Raw genomic sequence first — 20951 nt, 5'->3', positions numbered from 1 at the left:
CCCTAACGCTCTCTGTAGCTTGGAACCAATAAGTTCAACACGGTTAAAAAAAATGTTAGAAAATATTGTACATCATATTGGGATGAAATTACACCAAAAATTCAGATGGCAAAGATTGATCCAGGATATAACATCATGTTGTTACTATTTGAGCTTTGTGACAAAAATAGTTTATCATTAACTTAATTGAGGAATAACTAGTCCAAGAAACATTAGATGTTGTTTTTAAAAAAAGTAGAAGAGATCTTTCGAGTAAAATGATGTTATATATAGAAAGTCAAACATACATATGCTGTCAATAAGATCTTATTGATCCCTCAATGGGAATAATCTTCCCATGGAAGTTGTATTACTTAGAAGACAAAGAAAGCAATTGATGTAGATGTATATATAGAGAATTTACAAAAAAAAATTAAACTACTGAATAATTACATTTATTTATAATTATAGTAAATTATATAATATTAATATATCATTACTAAGGTTTACAAGAACATAAAAATTTAATTTCAGTGGAATAATATTATATAAAATAAATAAATGCTGTCAATAAATACTATAAAACAACATTAACTCCGGAAATTCGGACACTTTTATTACTTAGGCATTTTGAGGATTTTCAAATCTGTAATACTTACTAAAACAAAGAATTCCCCAAGAATATTGTTATTATTCCAAAATATAACTTAAATAACTAGGATATTACACAAGATTTAAGACAAAAATAGTTCGTCATTAACTTATGTGGGGAATAACAAATCTAGAAAGCATTATTGGTTACTTTTAAAAATGTAGAAAGGTTCTTCGGAGTCAAATGATGTATATGTAGAGAAAATCAAATATGCAGTTCCTGTTAATAAGTTCTTATTGATCATTCGATAAGAATAATCTTCCCATGGAAGACGTATTACTTCTGAGAAGACTCATAGAAAGCAATTGATTTAGCTACGATAACTCAAACGAAGATTGACACATATTTAAACAAAACGAAAACTTTTAATTCGTTTATAATGTATAGTAAATTATGATATATCTGTGCTGAGCAGTTTATTTGTATTTTCTTTTATGCAAATATTCATATATTCATTCAGTAATTCGGATATATTGATAGTCCAGGCATACATCGGAATGATACTTACCTTGTTATCCAAGAAGCATTAAAGTTTATTATTAAACATGCAGGAAGATGTAAATGTAGGGAAAGTCAAACATGATGCTGCCAATGCGTTCTTACTGCATATCCAATAGGATGAAGGGAATAAACTCCCCACGGGAGATATATCACTTCTGAGGAGCTTCGAAAAAAGTAATTCATTTTGTTTTTATTCTAAAGTAACTCCAGTAATGGGGATATCTCGATAATCCGGACACATTTCGCAATGATATCCGCTCTGACTTCACAACTAATTTAAAAACTACATTTTTAAATTACTGGTACACTATAATTGATGGTCTTATTCTTGAAATATAAGTAATTGGTGCTAATTATTTAAAAAATATATATTCTGTCGCTGCTGGATGTTTATTATCCGACGAGGATCTATGTAAATTATAAAATTTTATTCGTATTATGTCTAGACGAGGATTCCGTTTCATTTTATAGCAAAGCGTATCGGTAAATTACAATAGTTTACAAGGTTGATAATAAGTGAAATGAAACAAAACTAAATTGTTTTACTATAATAAAAGGTGGAATCTGACACAAAGAATATATTATAGAAGAATAATGATATATAAAATAATTATATTATGTTGTCAATAATTAATATAAAACAGTCTGGCAATATGATGATGAAGAAGAACACTACCATTAAAGTTTTCACCACTAAAATTACCAATGCATATTTTAAGTGAAATTACGCCGTTAAAATTATACTGTATTATTCGAACTTATATTATTGCACAATAAATTTAACTATTACTTAGTCTTATTTTAATCTAGCTGGTAATACACATTTTTCCATTTTTCCTAAACATAATTCTGAGTCGACTTTCTTGACCTAGAAAACCGATATCATTTATTTCGCTGGATTGTATTAAAATAAACCAAGACAAGCAACGGTTTAATAAAACGACTAAATTGTTATATCAAGTAATTGGAAAAGCTGATGCAACGGAACCAAGAAAATTCGCAATCGAGAAAACTGAATTTTAGATAAATTTCAATTTCTGAAGCCGTTAAAGACACGTATTTTCTTATAGTATCAATTTAGAAGGTTCGTGCCAAGCAATACATTAAAGATTCGCAGTGATTTAATAAATCCTAGATTTTCTTAATAACCCGGCCAAAAGCGTTTATCTCCGAATTTACGTTTATTACGTGTGCATCACCGCAAATCGATTTATTTATACTAACCGAACATTTTCGGTTTTCATTGGATTTTTCTTAATGGGGTATCCGGAAAATTAATCCAATCAATTGCTGTTACGATGATGTTCTACGGTTTTATACATTTCATAAACCAAACAGTTTATTATGGTTATTAGAAAAGTTCTACAACAAAATTGTTGCAACACTATCATTTTGATAAATATATGTTGAACGGAAGTAAAAGACAAAGAAACAATTTGGGAGCACTAAGTCCGAGCCTGCATTCACCGTACGAGCTAGCAATTTATGATATCTATAACATGAATATGTAATAACAATTTAAAAGTAACCGAGCATGAAAAAGCAACTTTTGCAATTTGAAACGCCGTGTAGCATGTAGACGAAAAACATTAATAACGTTGATAACGTGTATAGGCACACATTAAAGAACTCTGCTGGGGCGAACTAAAAATTAATGGTGGAAGTTGGTCGGGACCAATTGCGGGAGCCGTAAATGATATGAAAGTAATAAACGTAAATCCTAAGATAAATGCTTTTACGCAATTATTAAGGAAATCTGGAATCTAATAAATCGTGTGGGACTTGATACATCCCCTCTTGGTGGTTTAATAAATTTATACATATTTAATAAAGTGCTTATGTTAATTCGTGTGGCCACGTTATTTGTTTAACATATTGAATGAAATTAAGTAACCAAGGGGGAAACAATACTGCGGATATTGGACAAAATAAAATGCCTTCAAAACTCATTTAAATCTAAAAATGAACAAACGGAAGACCTCAGTGATGACTCGAAAAAACAATTAACTAAAAAGATCTCTTACAGCCTGATCGAAATGCATCTGCAAGACAAATTACTACGAGATTACAACCTTATTCATTGTAAAGTGAACCACCCCTTCATATTTACCCACCAGTCGGAGAGAGAAAACATATTTTCCACTATCAAGTTACGCCAGTCAAACAAACCTATAGCGATACGCTTGTTCGAACATCTCTCCCGTTCGTTCATTTCCACTCGGAACAACAGAATATCATTCCGGCAAAAATAAACCCGCCATCATCGTAAACCTCTTACCAGACTCGGCGCACTGAAGATAATTTAAGGAGTTCTCGTTCCAAACTTTTTGTTCTCGATCGCTCCGTGCCTCTTCCTGAGTATCGTAGTCTCCGTACGCGTGAAAGATATACGCCAGTAGTGTCCCTATTCTAAGAAAGACACTGTCATTGTTATTATGAATGACGGCATTGACATGATTTTGGAAATATATTTTCTGGGTGATAATTTACAGTGATGGTTATTATTGTAGCAACTTTATAAGATGTTTTATGTGACTGTCATAATAATATTAATTTACTATTGACGTTTTATACAATTTTATGCAAATTACTCCCTGTTTTTATTTTATAAACTGTTACACATAGTTCCCTGAATTGAGCTGGACCTAAATATAGCAACTTTAATTTTGAAAGTGATTTTGAAAGATTAAATATGTTATTTAATTTAATATTAACACTTTGTATGATATTATATATGATATATTTTTTTTGTTATATAATTTTGGTCCATCCCCGAGACATATAGTATTGGACAAAATTAAAAGTTTTAAATATTAAATAAAATATTTAAAAACTAAATTATAAAACATTTATACCAAATATTAAATATTATGTCATTTACATTGAATTTATCTTTTTTTAATTTTTATGAAGAGTAATTTTGTTGCGACAAAAGTAGTTAATAAGGATTTATTTTTTTATCATCTTTAACGTGACATTTCGTCAATAAATAACATAATTTATATATGTGTGTCTCATTATTTAATGACACAAAAATCAATTTCGTATAGTATAGTATATATTGTTTAATATTTAAACAAAAAGAGAGGCGCTCCAATTTTGTCCGATGTTGTAACTTTAGTTTTTAAAGAGATTTTTGATGATTGATGAACAAAAGTGTTAGTATAACATCCTTTTTGGACCATTTTCGTGGCATAGACTCGACAATTTTCGAAATATACGACACGTCTATATTTCTGCTTAAATTGCCGTGATGGTTTTACTTAAATTTGTAAAATTTTTATGTCGATTTGGTTATAAACGTGATCCCCTATGTTTTCTAGAGGGTTAATGTCTGTAGATTGGGACGGGGAAGACAAAATGTCGATGCTTTGGTCTTTTCACCAATCCATGACAATTATATATTTGTACTTGAGATCGTTTCTTCAATATACTGAAGCAAATTGTTGCGTAATATATTCCTGCACATAAAGTAATTTAAGAAGACCTATACCAGGAGAACAGAAGCATCTCCTTAGCATAATTGATGTTTCACTGTGAGTATAAAAAACGTTTTGTGTAGTCTTGTGTTTATAAGCTGAACTACTAATTTTTTATAAATTAAATTTAAACAAGTCACTAAAAACTTCTCTTCCTCAGTGTTCTGTGGTTCAGTAAATGTAATCCAAAGCAAGTCAAAATTGAACTTTCACATTTTTAGTAGAAACTACGGTATTTCTTGTAAGTCTGGTGTCAAACAAACCCTCATTCACTAACCATCTTGTCACAGTCCCTGACCTAATTTCAACAAATCCTATTTTCTCCAGGTTGACTTATACAGTTATCAATTTTCTTTCAAGCTTTTCGACAAATTTTTTCGCAGCTACTACTTGACCAGTTTCCCTAAATTTTTTAACAATTCGGAAAACGATTGAATTATTTAATCGTAAACTCTTAGTCATTGCTTCAATTATAATTTTTCTTACAGTTTTGCTTGGACCAATGATTAATTAATTATAATAAGCAAAAGTCCACTAGCATACAACAAAATTTAATTGCAAAGAAGAAGAAGAAAGACCATAAAATAAAAAGGTCTATAATTTTGTTCATTGAAAAATAGTACGTAGTTTAGAATATAATTTGATTGATCAGTTGCAAGATAGGCATAACTATACCATAAAAAATAATAAACATAGGTACTGGTATCCAATTCAAGTGGTACAGGTCATATTTGTTATATATTGTAATAAGTTGTTATAATTATGACCATCATTGTGTATAATATTATTAATGTTGACTTAACATCGACTTGAAATCGTCATGATTGTATACCAGGATCCGAAAAGCAAAGAGGCAACATTGTTACGCCACCAACATTAAAAAGCCAACGGGCGGATTTTACGATTGTATGACATTCGATATTACGGTCTTATGTTTGTATGTTGCGGTTTCATAATTACGTATTTAATATTAGATCCGCTCGTTCAGCGACGTTTTCTTTGTTTCCGTCTGGGAATGCACATTTTTAGTCCGCTATTATTTTTCACTGTGGTATTGAACAAGAGCTTTATTGTTTTGATTGGCAAGATACAAGTGCAAACACAATATTATGTTGTTTTTTATTGTGAATGCGGAAAAACATTTCTACGTGAGCCCGACATGTGTTCCGATAATTATGTGAGCATCGCGGGAGACCGAAATATAACATGTTGCAATGATGAAATAACAAGATAAACCAAATGTCATTGTATATAAAATGTTTCATATTGTACAATAAAAATAGTAATTTGTTAATTCATTTTCATTTGCGTGAAGGTTTATGATAAAAACATTAAATGGTTTTACGGGTTGTACTTAAAATTCGCCAATTTTATTTAGTTTATTTTTAATATTTATTAATTTATTCATTTTTAACTGCTCTAATATCAATGAATGTTATTGTCTGTTATGAGACCTTCAATATATTATTCTGTTCAATCAGTTTTTTTCATAATTAGATTGAACTTAAACTTAATTAATAAAAATATAATAAATTTAACATAAATCAGCAATGTTTATTTTTGATCATACAATTTAGAACATTGTGTGACTACTTGACACCTCCTCTGCATGCCTTCTATAAAATTATTCACTTCTTGGGGTATATTGGCACATATCGGCGAAATTATAGCTTGAAGCTCTGGAAGAGTATGAGAGAGGGGTTCAAAAGCTGTGTTTTAGCATATCCCATGTATGCTTGATGGGATTTAAGTCAGGTGACCTCAGAGGAAGTTGTAAGGTCTCATTACTCAGCGTGTCGTGCCATTCAAGCACAATTCCTGAGTGATGCGGACGAGCATTATCGTCAACAAAAATGTTTGCCGAAATTCTCGCCGATATCAGCTTGAAAAATTAGTGGTATACCATGAACAACGTCACTTGTGTATATAGCATCGGTCATCGTGCCTTAATTTATATAAAATTTTGTACGATCATTATAACAAATTCCCCATCATACTATAAAAGAACCCTTCTTAAACTCTTCGACGGTTTCGTGTAACATCTCGTTTGAATCAAACATGAACTCGACAATTATCATTGTACTGGCCAATTTTACTTTCATCTATGAAAAGGACTGATTCCGATTCTTCCGTTCAGTGAACATGAAACCTTGTCTATTCCAATCGTTGTTACTTGTGGTCAAGGTCCAATGCAAATGTCCCAATGGTCTTCATAAACGAAAACGTTAATTTGCCAACCGTCTCCGTACAGTAACTGGAGCCATACGTGCTATAACATTTTCTAGGTGACCAGCCACTAGCGAGGAAGAAGTTTTAGGGTTTCTACTGACTTGTAATCACAAATCTCTTAATTTGTAATACTTTTCTTGGCCTATTACTCCTTGGTCTTTCTGAAATAGAGCCTATTTGATAAATTCGAGTACATAAGAGGGAAATAACACTTTCACCATCTTTAAATACACCTGCGATTTTGATCTTATTCCAAAACATATACGCGTGAAATCGCATTTATTTCTTTGAAAACGTATAAAGTTTTTTTGCAATTTGTGTCGAATTTCATAAAATTAATTATTGCCCAAATATATAATCAAGAACAATTAAAGTGGACCTATCCCTAACTCTTAAAGATGGATTTACTTTATTTTATTTATTTTAAAATATGTTGTTATTAATTAAGTATAAATATGCATTTAATTGCCTAATAATGATAAATATATTAATTAAAATATTTGAAAAATTCTTAATGCCAGCGCCATCTTGATGAGGGAAGCTGAACTAAGTATAAAATTGTTACAGATATTTCAACTAAATTCCGTCTTCCAACAAATAGATGTCACAATTAGTTTAAGTAGGATTCTTTTTATTTTTAATTAAAATAATATATTTTTCAAAATTATTTTATACAAAATTCTCAATGACGGAATCAAGCCAATTCTAATAGAGAATAAAATCATTTTTCCTAAACGACAATATTTTTATTTGTTTTATCTTGTTTATTATTATATGTATCTAAAACAAATATAATATAAACAAGTTCTAACTAATTGTTTATAATAATTTTGCCTGTTTTTTCATCATTCTGTAATGGAAATTTTAGTCCTATTCATGCCAGGTACATTGTCACGTTACAAAATGTATGGTTTATTGTTAACAATTATAATATTTATATAATATATTAACAAATAAGAAATTCTGAAAAATAAAATCCAAAATGTAAGCTTAATCATCAATATAGTAATACTAAACAAGAGTGTTTATTCAAAATCAGACAAGCCTACATAACATTGTTTTGAAAAAAATGCCAACAAATGATTTTTGAAACGGTATTTAAAATGTGCAAAATGTCACGTAGCCTCTAGTATCTGTATTGCACTGAATAAATACGTATTGTTATTATTATTATTATTATACTCTGTGTACAATTCGAAAAACGTCCTTCTAAAGATTAAAGTTTGGCATTATTCTCAACACTACATCATCTAAACAAAACGTTCTTTAAATATAATCTGAAAGAAAATTTCTTCTCCTTTTAAAGTCACAAACTATGAGTATTACATTATTATTAATCACACAATTTCTGAGTAATGAAACGTACACATATTAATTTTCAATTTGTCGTATAAAATAGATATTTATTATTGCATACATTCATATCTTTAATGTACTGATACATACTGATTGAAATTTAATATCTTTTATAAATGGGTGTAATAAAAAACGTAAATTAAAAAATTAAATCTTTATTTTATTAACAAGATTAGTACATGAAACAATTATTTAACAACAGGAGGGGGATCTACTTCAATCATACATCATTCATTCAGTATACATTTAGCATATTGAATTTAACAAATTTTGATAAAGTAAATTTCATCCCAATTAAAACAATGGCAGAAGAAATTTTCAGTCTTCTAATTTTCTCCTAATATAAAAGCCAAGCTCTCTAAAGCATTAAGTACTGTGTAGGACAACAAATTTGAAAATTGCATTTTTTCCATGTCAAATCTTATTAACCAAAACCTAATAAAAGAAAAAGGTAAGTATATTATGTATACATACAATATTCATAACAATCAGACAGCATTCAAGCACTAAGGTGATCTGTGATTGCTAGGAGGAAACTACCTTGTACAATTTAGGAACCTGCTTGGAAGCTGACAATACCAAATCGCTAATTTTCGCATGTGTTAACTTTACAAGCGCAACCGTCGGTTTTACATAGTATTTGTAACCCATTTTTTTCTTCAAGGCATACTTCTCTGCTGTCTTCAGTCTGTTGTAATATGGCAAATAGATTCCTGCATCTGGAAGGGGCTTTTCAATTTGTTCAACAGTTCCAAATCCAATTTTTAGCAGTGTTTCACCCACCAACAGGTTAGTAGTTTTATTCTGAAAATGAATTGTTTAATAAACAGTTACAAACAAATTATGGTGAACACACAGGCTTTACTGTTTGTGGAAGCATCACTTCACAGTGCAGGAATTTCTTGTCTTTGTAGACAGGGATGAATTTGATTTCGTTGTCGACAACAATGGCCTGCAGCCAGTTCACGCCCAGCCCGGAGACTTTGACTCCCGATATTTTTACCGGGAGTTCACCGTCCTTTACAACAGGCAGATCCACCAACGGCTTGTGCTTAACCATAAGAATGCCACCTCCAGGCTCAACCCTGTTCACATAACCGACTAATTCTCTTCTTTCGTCTATAAATCGTTGCGGCACATCCTGAGGTCTCTTAAACTTGCTGAACTGTAAGGATATTATTGTATGTCTATTCGTTCAATTAGACCGAAGACAACTTACAGGTCGAACTTTTCTTAGGGCAACTGTTAGACCGATGATTGCAATGGAATAACAGCCGATCTGAAATACGAATCGATTTAGAAATTTATTGGGAGTGTAAACAATATTATCAATATCTCACCTGTGACCCCCTAATATCTTGTTCCCAAACACTGCAATATCGGTTAAATAACTTCGTTACTTCGTCCATTGCATTTACCGTCTTTGATTCGAATCCACAATCAAAATACGGTCTATAAATATAACCACTAAATTTAAAAATTACCTCGACGACCTGCCAAATACTTATACAAGTTATGTCACTGTCAAATTCTGGTACTACAAACAAATAAATTCCATAATGATCATTTTACATGATATAAAAATCCGACTGATTTTTATGCGAATGCGATAACGAATTTTGCGTTTTGATCTGTCGCAATTTAAAATTAACCATGTAAATTTGTGGAATCGTTAATGGGGGTTAAATATTTATATTTACTTACGAAACCGCCCGTTTTATTGTACGTTAAAATCGCAAACAAAACAAATAATCCAGTAAACTAGTGTATCATAAAAAGTGCTTCTGGATAATCCGTAAATAAACAAACATCTATGTTTAGCATATGAATATTGATTATTCGGTCGATCGCCAATAAATAAATTCGACGAATATAAAAATGATAAAAATAAAATTAACCTTGAAGTATTCTTGTGCATGCACTACGCCAATGGTGCGTGATTATAATTTTTAAAAATGCTGGCCACTCGCCCGTCGATTTCGGTGGCGGCGTCCGAATTCGCGGCGCATTGATACGGCCTTTTATCAAATGATAAATTTCAGTACTACGCATTTATCCGGCACGTCGAAAAAAAATTGGATCCACGCCCAACGATCGTCGCGACGTACGCCACTGCTTTCTGACATTTCTGTGAGTGGATGTTGAACAGAGTCGCCATTGTGATTTTAGAGAAAATTTAATTTAGGTTCAGACTAAATTGTAAGTACATGTTGGAAATGTGCAAATTATAGTTTGTTGTTGTGTGTGTTTGTTGCTCGCAGCACGTCGTTAATCGAGCAGTGCCATTTCGCCGCAGTAAGCATTAATAATACAATTGTTGATTCAACCCCACTTTTGACAGTTAATCACATTCACATAATTTTTGTTATTGACATTTCCATGGTGTCCGAATCACGTATATCATTTGTTATTGTTGTCCGTAGTTCGAGATGAATGTTGATCCACGTAGGCCAGAAAAAGTTCAACGTTACTCGGCAAAAACAGGAAACGGCCAAGAGGACTTGACACCAGATTATATGAACATACTAGGTGAGTGATTAATTCCATTCAATTACATATTTATTATTTTATTTATCGCCGCGTTTGTTCAGATGCATTAAATTTGATTCAATTTACATCTGACCCAACTAGACTAACCTATCCTAAACTGTGTAGTCTACATAATTTAAGTAGGGAAGTTTTAACACTTATACTAAATCTTTATGGGATAATTATATTTATTTACCTATTTAATTATTTTACTTTTCAAAAAATTGTCAGAATTGTCAAATTTTTATTATTAATTTGAAGTACATTTTATTTAAATTTAATTGTAAATATTATTTTTGAGGCTGAATTTTTTCTCCCAACTACACAAGTCTGATTTTACCAATGATTTAAATGATAATGGTATGTTTTTTAAAAATAGTCTGTTTTTAATTACAATCACAAATGTTAAATCATATAACATAAAAGATGAACAGTATTTTTTGACAGAATTTTAAACATGTGGAGTTGTGTTAATGCAAATTAATGCAAAATTTTTATATAAATTGTAAATTAGTGATATAAAAATGCATATATTAATTCAGTATATGTTTATTTTGTTTTTAAATTTTAATTTATTTTCAAGTCAATAGTTTTGTTGTCTTTGACTATACCTAACTAATCAACCTATCATATATATTTTGTCATGTTTAAGTAGAAGGTTATAATACAATATTAAAACTTATATTAATTTTTTATGAGTAATTTCTATTAATTTTATTTCTTTATCTTGTTAATAATGGGCTTTTTAAAAAGTCAAAATTGTGAGGTTTAAAGTGCAGAGTAATTTAATAATATTCTAAATAATCTTCTTAAGGTCACATATTTTCTCACAGTTACTTACATAAATCTAATTTAATTAATAACAAAGATAGCATGTTATGTTCCTTAAAAAAAATGTTGCTATTAATTACTCTTTAATCACACTATTCAACATGTGTGAGATATTGTAACTAATCAAACATTTTTATTATATGTAAATTTAGTTTAATAATATTAAAGCAAAATTTTTATGTAAATTCTTTATAGTAATATAAAAATACTTTATCAATTCAATATGTGTCCGTTTATATTTTTAATTTTTAGCTTATTTTCAAGCCCATACTTTTGTTGACTTAAACTACACCTGACCCATCTAATCCAACTATCATTATATATTTTGACGTTTTTAAGTATAATTATAATACAATACTGAAACTTATATTAATTTCTATTAATTTTATTTCTTTATCTTGTTTTAATAATGGAATTTTTAAAAGTTAGAATTGTGAGATTTAAAGTGCGGAGTAACTTAATAATATTCTAAATAATCTTCTTAAGGTCACATATTTTCTCACAGTTACTTACACAAACCTAATTTAATTAATAACTAAGGTGGTATGTTATGTTCCTTAAAAATAGTGATTTTTTCATCAAAATTAATTACTCTCTGAACGCACAATTCAGTATCTGTGGTTGGGATATTTTAAATGAATTAATAATTTTTAAATAAATTTAATTTAATAATATTAATGCAATATTTTTATGTAAATAAAAATACATATATTAATTAATTATAGTATGTGTTTGTTTTTATTTTTATATTTTAGTCTATTTTTAAGCCCATAGTTTTGTTAATTTAATATGTACTTGACCTATCTAGTCATTCAATCATTATATATTTTGAGTTTTAGTAGTTATAACTTATATTAATTCATTGTGAGTGTTTTCTATTAATCTTATTCCTTTATCTTGTTTTAATAATTGACTTTTGAAAATTGTTAGAATTGCGAGGTTAAAGTACATAATAATTTTATGACATTGTAAGTAATATTGTTAAGCCCATAATTTTTCTCTTAGTTTTCTACACAATATAATTTCATTAATAACTCGCATGATATGTCCCTTAAAATTAGAGACTCTTGGGATATATAAATTTAGTTTAATAATATTAAAGTAATGTAATAATAATGTTAATTTTAAATATTAACATTAATATCTTTTTAATGTTTAGTACATATTCAAATATTGTAAAATTATTCAATTTTAATATTTTAGTTTGTTTACAAAAGCAGCAGGGATATATTGATTTATTTCAATGTGTTCAGTTTAATGATTGAATAAACCCGTATTTATAATAATACATGCCACGAGCCTTCAAAAATCTCTATTTCATTCAAATTGTTTGAATAGAGTTCAAAAATTTCAATGGTATTATATTTAAAACGATAAAATTTGTTTTGGTTGTCGCTAATTTTATATATTTGTATACGGAATTTGCATTTCAGGATATTTTAGAGTTATCACAGTCGTTAGAATCTCATAACAATAATGATTTTTCATTTTAACAGCACTGCTCTATAAGGTTTAATGAATCATCAACATATTTTGAGTGTAATTGAAAAGATTAGAACAGTATAGAAAATCTGAGCTACCTAATGAAAACTAATCTTTTAGTAGTAGCCTGTCATCTTCAGGCATTGGTAGTCGGTCTCTGCGTGTCGAAAGTATCATCGTGTGTTTGTAAAAAATTGCAGACTAAGGTAATCAAATTTGTTACTTATAGAATTGTGTTCTAAAATCGGAAACAGTAGTAAAAAATACTTCTTTATGGAAACTCTTAATTACAATTTACATTGATTGGTTCTTCCTAGTTTATAGCATGAAATAATCGAATAAAAAATATAAATTGTGTATACTAAATATATTTTATAGAAATATTTTGATTGCATAAAGAACAAATTTTGCTTTCGGATTTCGTGAAAAGAGACGTGTATCGCCTGTGAGATTAATCGATAGTTACAGCGAAAAAATATTTATTCGTTCTTGTGTTTACACACAATTTAGATGAGGGATTATGATAAACAAATAAATTTATTTGAGGTATGAATGGAATAATATTTTTATTGAAACAAATATATTTTTCTTCATTTTCTCAATTGTTGCCAAAGTTAAATTATATGATGGCAATGTTTTAAGAATATTATTTTATTAAAAAATATATAATAATATATATTTTTGTATGCAATCTACTTAGTCATGTCGATAGTTATGATTCATAATTAAATTCATTGTTTAAAAATATATATTGTGGGAAATATATCATATTATCACAGAAATATTGAACTATCTAAACTCATATCATTAGAAAAAAAAATCATCTTCGTAGAAAAGTATTTAATGTTGCTTATATAATACGTAATATTTTTTTATTTATATTTCAGTTGCTAGTGAAAAATTTTTTATTCAGTCAATTCTATTGAGATGGACCCACGTTCCAGTAATTTTGTCTCTTATCACAAGAATAATTCACATCACATAATCTAAATAATCCAGTCTATATTTCGAGTGTAATATTAAAGTTCACTATGAAATGATTCATTTCGGGAATTTTAATTAGTGGTTAGTAATTATTATTATCTTAAATGTTTATTAGTGTGATTTTATTACAACTTATAGGATGTTTATATTTGTATAAATATCAATTAATTAATAATCACCAAAATAGTTATGAATTCCATTCCATATCCATCATAATTGAAAGTTACTTCCTCTTGTCTCACTTATAGTATATTTTGGCAAATTTTAAAATTAACTCTGACTCTTAAATTTAAATAAGTTCTAAACTAAAATACTTTACATTACTTATTTGTACACTAAAACCTAATAACAATTAGTTATTCTTTGTCTGCTTTACATTCTGACATAATTTTATAGAAATAAACTTTCTACTTTAAAAGAACCTACCAGTATTTTACCAGAAGTGATTATATATATATATAATGTTAGTGTATCAGAATGTTTTTAAACTATTATACATCCTTAAATTAACCATTCAAAACGCATCAATATGAAAAGCTCTGGTTGATTATTAAGTCATTGTCGTTCTGATGATCAACTACAAAGACATTGTAAGTAGGATGGCAACGTAAACAGTTTAAGGCACTCTTGAAATCAGGTCAATAAAATCCTATAAATAGTACTTATTATTAATAATGTATTTACGCATGATAATAAAAGCAATACGTTGCTCATTTGTCCATAACTAATACACATTTCCAGTTGTAAGTATTGTTTATTGCATATTAGGCTCAAAATAAAAGAGGAAACTGTTATTGTTTCTATTGCTTGATGTTTTATATCCGGCGATGATAACTTGGGTCCACTAACTCACGTTGTTTATTGATTTTAACAGTACCCAAGAAATGTTATATTAATTTATTGGCGATGAATTATAAATCGTAAGACATAAGATTAGCGAATGATAGATGTTTATCGATATTGAGATTTTGTCAGCGGTGCTTCTAATCCCCAATTAGTTTCGTTCCTATTATTGTTGATTCTGCGTTTGGACTAACATGAAAGTACGTCAACAATGGCGCGGTTATTGAGAAGTGTCGATTTTCAGTGAAGTAGGGTAGAAAGAAGTCCAAGGTGTTCAATCCGTAAATGCGCACTTTAAATTCAATTTAGCTAAAGCGCAAAATGGATTAATATCAGCAGATGCGTTGCAATTGAATGAATAAATACACGTGGCTCTATATATGAGTACGATTTAATATTATGTTTGAATGCGTTGAACTTCTTTCCCTTTCTGATTTTTTAAAAATTTATTTTAAATTTTTATAGTTGGCAACGGTTGTATTGTAAAAATGTGCGAGAAGTTTGCGTTTTTTTGTTAAATCTTTATGAAAATCGACAATTTTTGGACTAGATCTAAAATAGAAAATGAAATATTATTTGTTAATGAATTGGCGATAAGTTTACATTGAAGGTTAACCTGTGTTTATGTAAATAAGTCCCATCAGTTCAGTTCAAATTAACGTTAATACTATTTTTAGCAACGTTGTTCAGAAACGTTCCTTCTGAATACAGGAATTGATTAAGTTGAATTTTTGGCCGATCTATATTAGATGTGACGTTTAAAGTTTCGTGACATCTATAAAGACTTCATTTACATCACAAAATCAATCCTGTTTTTTTACGTAAACACAAATCGAAATTAAAAAATACTGAATGGAACACAGTGTTATTTAGCCGTATTGAGCGCGCGTGGAGTGGGTAACACTGTGGGCGTAGCAGAAACATTCTGATTAACGTTTGCATTCCGTAGGTCAGCACTCGACCACGGCAAATGCAGGTGAGCAGGAGCAGTCAGCCAGAGCCGAGACAAGTCTGCAAGCGAATTCGCATCTAGAAGGACACGCCGTCGAAGGCAGCGTCGGTAACGGTTTCACCGCCGTCACGTCTACCGCCGCCAATGTGATACCCACCAGCCCTCAATACGGTGTCGCCATTATTCCGAATTTGACGGGAGCCGTAACCGCACCCACAGTCACAGTAGCACCCACCACGTTTTTGCCAACGGAGACGGTGACAGCACCGTCAGACACAGTCACGGACACGACGGTTAAACAGCCGGAAGAAGCCAAGGATTTACAGGCGACGCCCAGCCGGAACGATCGCTTTAAGGTTGTTAAGATCGCCAGTCTAGAGCCATTCAAAAGGGGACGGTGGAAATGTATGGATTACGTGGATGAACAGCCGCCGCAGTCTGGAATGTCGAAAGTGTCCCAATCAACCAGCAATATACAGATTGGCAACACTCCCACGGGAGGTGTTTACCTACAGACACAGAGCATGCCACAGCAGCAGATACAACAGTATCTGATGCAAGGTGGCTATTCGAACGGTATTCCTTACATTCAAATGCAGATGCCGCAAAGTCAGTATTTTTACCCCCAAGTGACAAACATGCAAACTCAGACGTTACAACAGCAAGTGCCAAGTAGTATGCCGGCGCAGTTCATAAACTCTGCGCAGCCCTACTTCCCTCCCGGCGTCGTGCCCAATCCATCTTTCAATGTGCAAAGCTACCCGAACGTTCCCTACATGGCGACTAATATGATGCAAAATCAAAACAGTGCTTTCGTTCCCACATCACAGACTGTACAGCTGCCTCCCAATTTTCAACAAAGCCAGTCGTATTCGGGCCAACCAAACATGAACCAGCCTATGGTCAATGGCCATTCCTATCCTCAAAACGACCAACAGGTCGGCTCGACCAATCTACCCACACAGACTGCAAAGAACGTGATTTTAAACTCGAACATGCCTCCACCACAAGCGACAAACCACGGTCCCATCGGCCAGAACCAGATGCCCATGCCTAACAGCAATCCCGCTACCCAGAACGTCTCTGTGATCCAAAACCAACAATACCAACCGACCGCAACGTTCCAACAGCCGGTCCAGCCTCAGCCCCTGCCCAATCAGAACTCAAATCAACAGCAAGTGAACTCTAATCAACAACAGCCACCGCCTCAACAGCCGCCGCCCCAGCAGCAGCAACCGCCTCAGCAACCTCCACCGCAACAGCCACAGCCGCAGCAACCGCCGCCGCAACAGCAACCCAATCCGCAGCAGCACGTGCCCGTCGGACCGCCCTCCACCATGACCCAAGTGGTCCAGCCGCAACCCCACATGATCCAGACGGGACAGAACGTCGTACACGTCCAGGGCCAGACCTTCGACCAGAACCTGTCCAGCGTGTACGCGAACCAGCATTTCATAATGAGCGGCAGCACCACCAGCCTGACGAACCTGGACAACTCCAACGACGCGGTGCCGAGCGAGGCGGCCGCCGACCCAGCCAGTGCCACGGAACCGGTCAGTGACAGTGCGGACGATCCGTCGAAAACTAATCCGGTAGTGAACGCGATCGACAACAAAATCGAACAGGCGATGGACTTGGTGAAAAGCCATCTGATGTACACGGTTCGCGAAGAAGTCGAGGTGCTTAAGGAGAAGATCTCCGAGTTGATGGAGAAGATCCAGCAGCTGGAAACGGAAAACAACTTCCTCAAGAGTCAGATCTCGAAGGGCGCAGGTTCCGCTCCGACATCGATCACCTCAAATCCCAATCCGATGGTCAATCAGGGACCGATGGTCCAGACCAACGTGTCCAACCCTAGTCCCAACATTATTCCAAATACTCAACCGAACCTCCTGCAGAATCCCGCCGCCCACGAAACTGCTCCCACACATTAAACGAAACAGTGTATAGACTCTTTATTTGTACATGTATTAACTCTATGACTAGCCATTCGCGTCGAGTCCTATGCAAAATGCTTTAAGTATTGGTCTTTCCTACTGTTGTTTTCCCTAGAAAGGCTGTATATCCGGCAGTGATTGCGCAAAGTGGTCGTGGTACTTCTCATGGACTGTGCGCGAGTACTCGATTCTAAATATAGGATGTTCATGTAAATCAGATTATTTAACACTACATCCAGTGATTTACAATGTTATAATATTTGCTAGTTTTAATATTTGGAAACGGCTGTTGTTTCCGTGGCTTTAACATTGTAAATTGGTGGGTGGTACATATTCTGTACCACTTATTGTACATCATATTTTTTATTTATATTTTTTTACTATTTATAAACAAAAAAACAAGATTTTCATTTGTTTTAGTTCAAGGATAAACACGATCAAATTGGTACATGTTACAATGCCACGTTTATACACAATAATTGTCCGATTATTTTTTAAGAGGCAAAAAGGTCTTCATTTATTTCAGTTGTACTTGTTATACATTTTATAGTGCATTTTATTTATACATTTATGTTTAAAATTAATTTGAAATTTTTTTCAAACATTTACTTTATTATTTTTTAATTTCTTTTTGTTTTTTAATTTTATTTACATATATACAAAAATATTTTTTTTTACACAAACATTCCCGACAAAATTAATTTACATTTACGATATCTTTATATATACGTATATACATATTTAATTTCGAAAAGATGATAACAACACACCCCAACTGATCGAAATGTTGATTACAATTACGTCTCTACTCACAATTCATTTAAGTACCGACAAATTGTTTTACTATAATTTATTATGAACTGTACAAATAATTTAACAAATATGTGGAGATCTCCTCATTGTAAAAGCTTTAAATTGACTTTAATACATCGTTGCCAATTTACAATTAAAAAGAGTACCGCTGAAACTTTGCTAGCAACCCTAAAAAAACCATAAATAAATGCTTCAATATTTCACAGTGTTCTCTAGGTGATACATTAAATAGTCGCTTGTTTATATTCATACATGTATTTATTATATTTACTCATCGCACACTTTCTGCCCAGGGACGAAACGGTCCCAAAGTATTATGTTCCGTTGATAAGCGTAGGTTGTTCTCGTTGAGAATGTTTGAAGCATTTGGGGAAAATAGACATTTCAGACCTCCATAGTTAAATACAAGAATTGTAGTCACTAAATTCGATAATCTCATGAGTTAGTTGTTTTTCGCCTAGTAATTTATTCTATGTTTTTTTTTTTTTTTGTATTGTGTAAGGAATCAGACCAATCTATGTAAATTTAGTATCAGTATTGATTTCTGGGATGTGTTTACCTACCCAGGAATCGGACCACAGGGAGGAAGGGATTTAAGACTTGTCGAACTGATTATGCACGTCTGACTGGGGGTATTTGACTATTGAAGTCTTTAATAAGTTAGATGATATTTACACTTTTTCAATATTACGGTTACCTTCGTCTAGCATTTGTAATTATATATTTTAGCCACAGAGGCACAAGTCGAAAGCAAAAAACCAAAGAAAAAAAAAACATAAAAAACACGTTAGGCTAAGATAACATTGGTAAAAGTTGTAAATAGCATCAAAAACACAACAGTAACCCACATTATGGTTGTGTTTGCTTGTTGGGTGTACACTGTTTTATTTTTCTAATTTATTTGAGGTCAATTTTACACTCACATATTGAAATTGTGTTTCATGCATTGTTAATTTAATCATTATTACGGATTACTTTCGATGGATGAATGTAACAGGGATTCCGATTGGCTGAGTAAAAAAAATTGTAAATGTTGTAAAATTATGTAAAGTATGTATTATATGAAAACGGAAAATTATTGAAAGCCAAATTTTTAATTTGGTGCTATTTGAAACTGTGATTTTATTACACCATTTATTTTCTTTATGTTTTTGTTAATTTAAAAATAAATTGCTATTATAATATCACTATTTTTATAATAATCCCAATTGTAAATTATTATGGTAAATATCGACTCTGTGTAGTAAAAGTTAAAGAAAATGTGTCCTAGTTTAGATTCTAGTAATGTATACTCAAAATATATTTACACTATTAATTTTGCTTTATTATTTGTATTTTACTGATGAGGAATATATATTTTCTATTTTTGCTTAATTTGCTTAATGATAGTACGTCTGATTCGTTTTAGAAACTATTGATTATTCTGGACAAGTAATCTCGAAATAATTTTGATGGGTTTGTTTTTAATCATGACTGACCTTAATTTTGTGCTACGAACGTTGTATATTTTGTATTTTCTTTTAAAATTAAGAAAATTATACTTAAAAATATTATGTAGTAGTAGTAGTAGTTAACTTCTATTTTCAGCAAATTGATTTTGCAATTATTTAGATGTTTTACGTCAAAAGAAACAACGAATACTGTTCACTACGTCATCGTTTCTTTTAAAGCCGTGATTAAAAATTTACCCATAGATATTCAACACATTTTCAAATCTTACTTCAAAAATGATTTGATAATCTACTAGTGATTTGATTATAATTTACTTGATTAATTAAAACAAATCATTTATTGGAATTGTGATCCATTTTATGCTATCAGTTTTTCACCTAAATATCACAATTTTACTGTAATATAGAAAACTATTTTGCCGGTTTTTCATAAATATCAATCATATTTAAATCTATATACCACTGGTTTAAATGTTGCATAAACTTATTGTAAATGTCGTATAGGAAATTATAGCGAAAAGTTATATGAAATCTATGAAAAATTAGACAATTATGGCTGTGTTTAATATAAAATTGTTTTCCTTTCTCTGAACAGTGTAGGGATGTTAACTGGACGGCATGTAACTGCGTCGTATATGTATTTTTTACATATTTTTATGTGGATACAAATTAAAATGTTTTGTCGTAATTTCGAATAATTTTTAGTTCGGCGTTTCCTTCTTTGCGACAATTATTTATGGATATTATTAATATATTATTTTGTTGTGTTGTGTTATTTATTTTGTACTGGTTACATTATATATTGGATTTCACTTATAAGCTATCTATATTTTATTACACTATTACAGATATATTAAATAAATATTATTGAGGATATGTGCTTTTTGTTTCAAAACCCCACCCAATTCCAGTCCTCAAGTCAAGTCAACTCAT

General features: G+C 31.3%; 2 protein-coding genes across 4 annotated transcripts; one reads left to right on the top strand and one right to left on the bottom strand.

The window, feature by feature from the left end:
* Positions 1-8335: 8335 nt before the first annotated feature.
* Positions 8336-10034, bottom strand: LOC109594716 (uncharacterized). Of its 2 annotated transcripts, XM_049962164.1 has the most exons (6): positions 9901-10034; positions 9537-9733; positions 9416-9475; positions 9053-9361; positions 8737-9000; positions 8336-8631 (listed from the first exon to the last, which is right to left on the bottom strand). In XM_049962164.1, the coding sequence occupies exons 2-6, from the start codon at positions 9603-9605 to the stop codon at positions 8611-8613; spliced, it is 723 nt and encodes a 240-aa protein (XP_049818121.1). In that variant the 5' UTR covers positions 9606-9733; positions 9901-10034; the 3' UTR covers positions 8336-8610. The 2 variants fall into 2 exon arrangements, with proteins under 2 accessions (XP_049818121.1, XP_019865517.1); XM_020009958.2 differs by lacking the exon at positions 9901-10034 and having other exon boundaries at positions 9537-9882.
* An 80-nt stretch (positions 10035-10114) lies between these two features.
* LOC109594705 (protein bunched, class 2/F/G isoform) lies at positions 10115-19379 on the top strand. 2 transcript variants are annotated; one of them, XM_020009950.2, is made up of 3 exons: positions 10115-10491; positions 10620-10725; positions 15815-19379. In XM_020009950.2, exons 2-3 carry the CDS (start codon positions 10626-10628, stop codon positions 17749-17751), a joined length of 2037 nt encoding a protein of 678 aa, XP_019865509.1. In that variant the 5' UTR covers positions 10115-10491; positions 10620-10625; the 3' UTR covers positions 17752-19379. The 2 variants fall into 2 exon arrangements, with proteins under 2 accessions (XP_019865509.1, XP_049818120.1); XM_049962163.1 differs by having other exon boundaries at positions 10116-10395.
* Positions 19380-20951: the final 1572 nt, after the last annotated feature.

Source organism: Aethina tumida, chromosome 1 (assembly GCF_024364675.1).
Source record: "Aethina tumida isolate Nest 87 chromosome 1, icAetTumi1.1, whole genome shotgun sequence".
Classification (NCBI taxonomy): domain Eukaryota; kingdom Metazoa; phylum Arthropoda; class Insecta; order Coleoptera; family Nitidulidae; genus Aethina; species Aethina tumida.
Note: the sequence above shows the minus strand (reverse complement) of the source record. Positions and strands in the feature narration are given on the sequence as shown.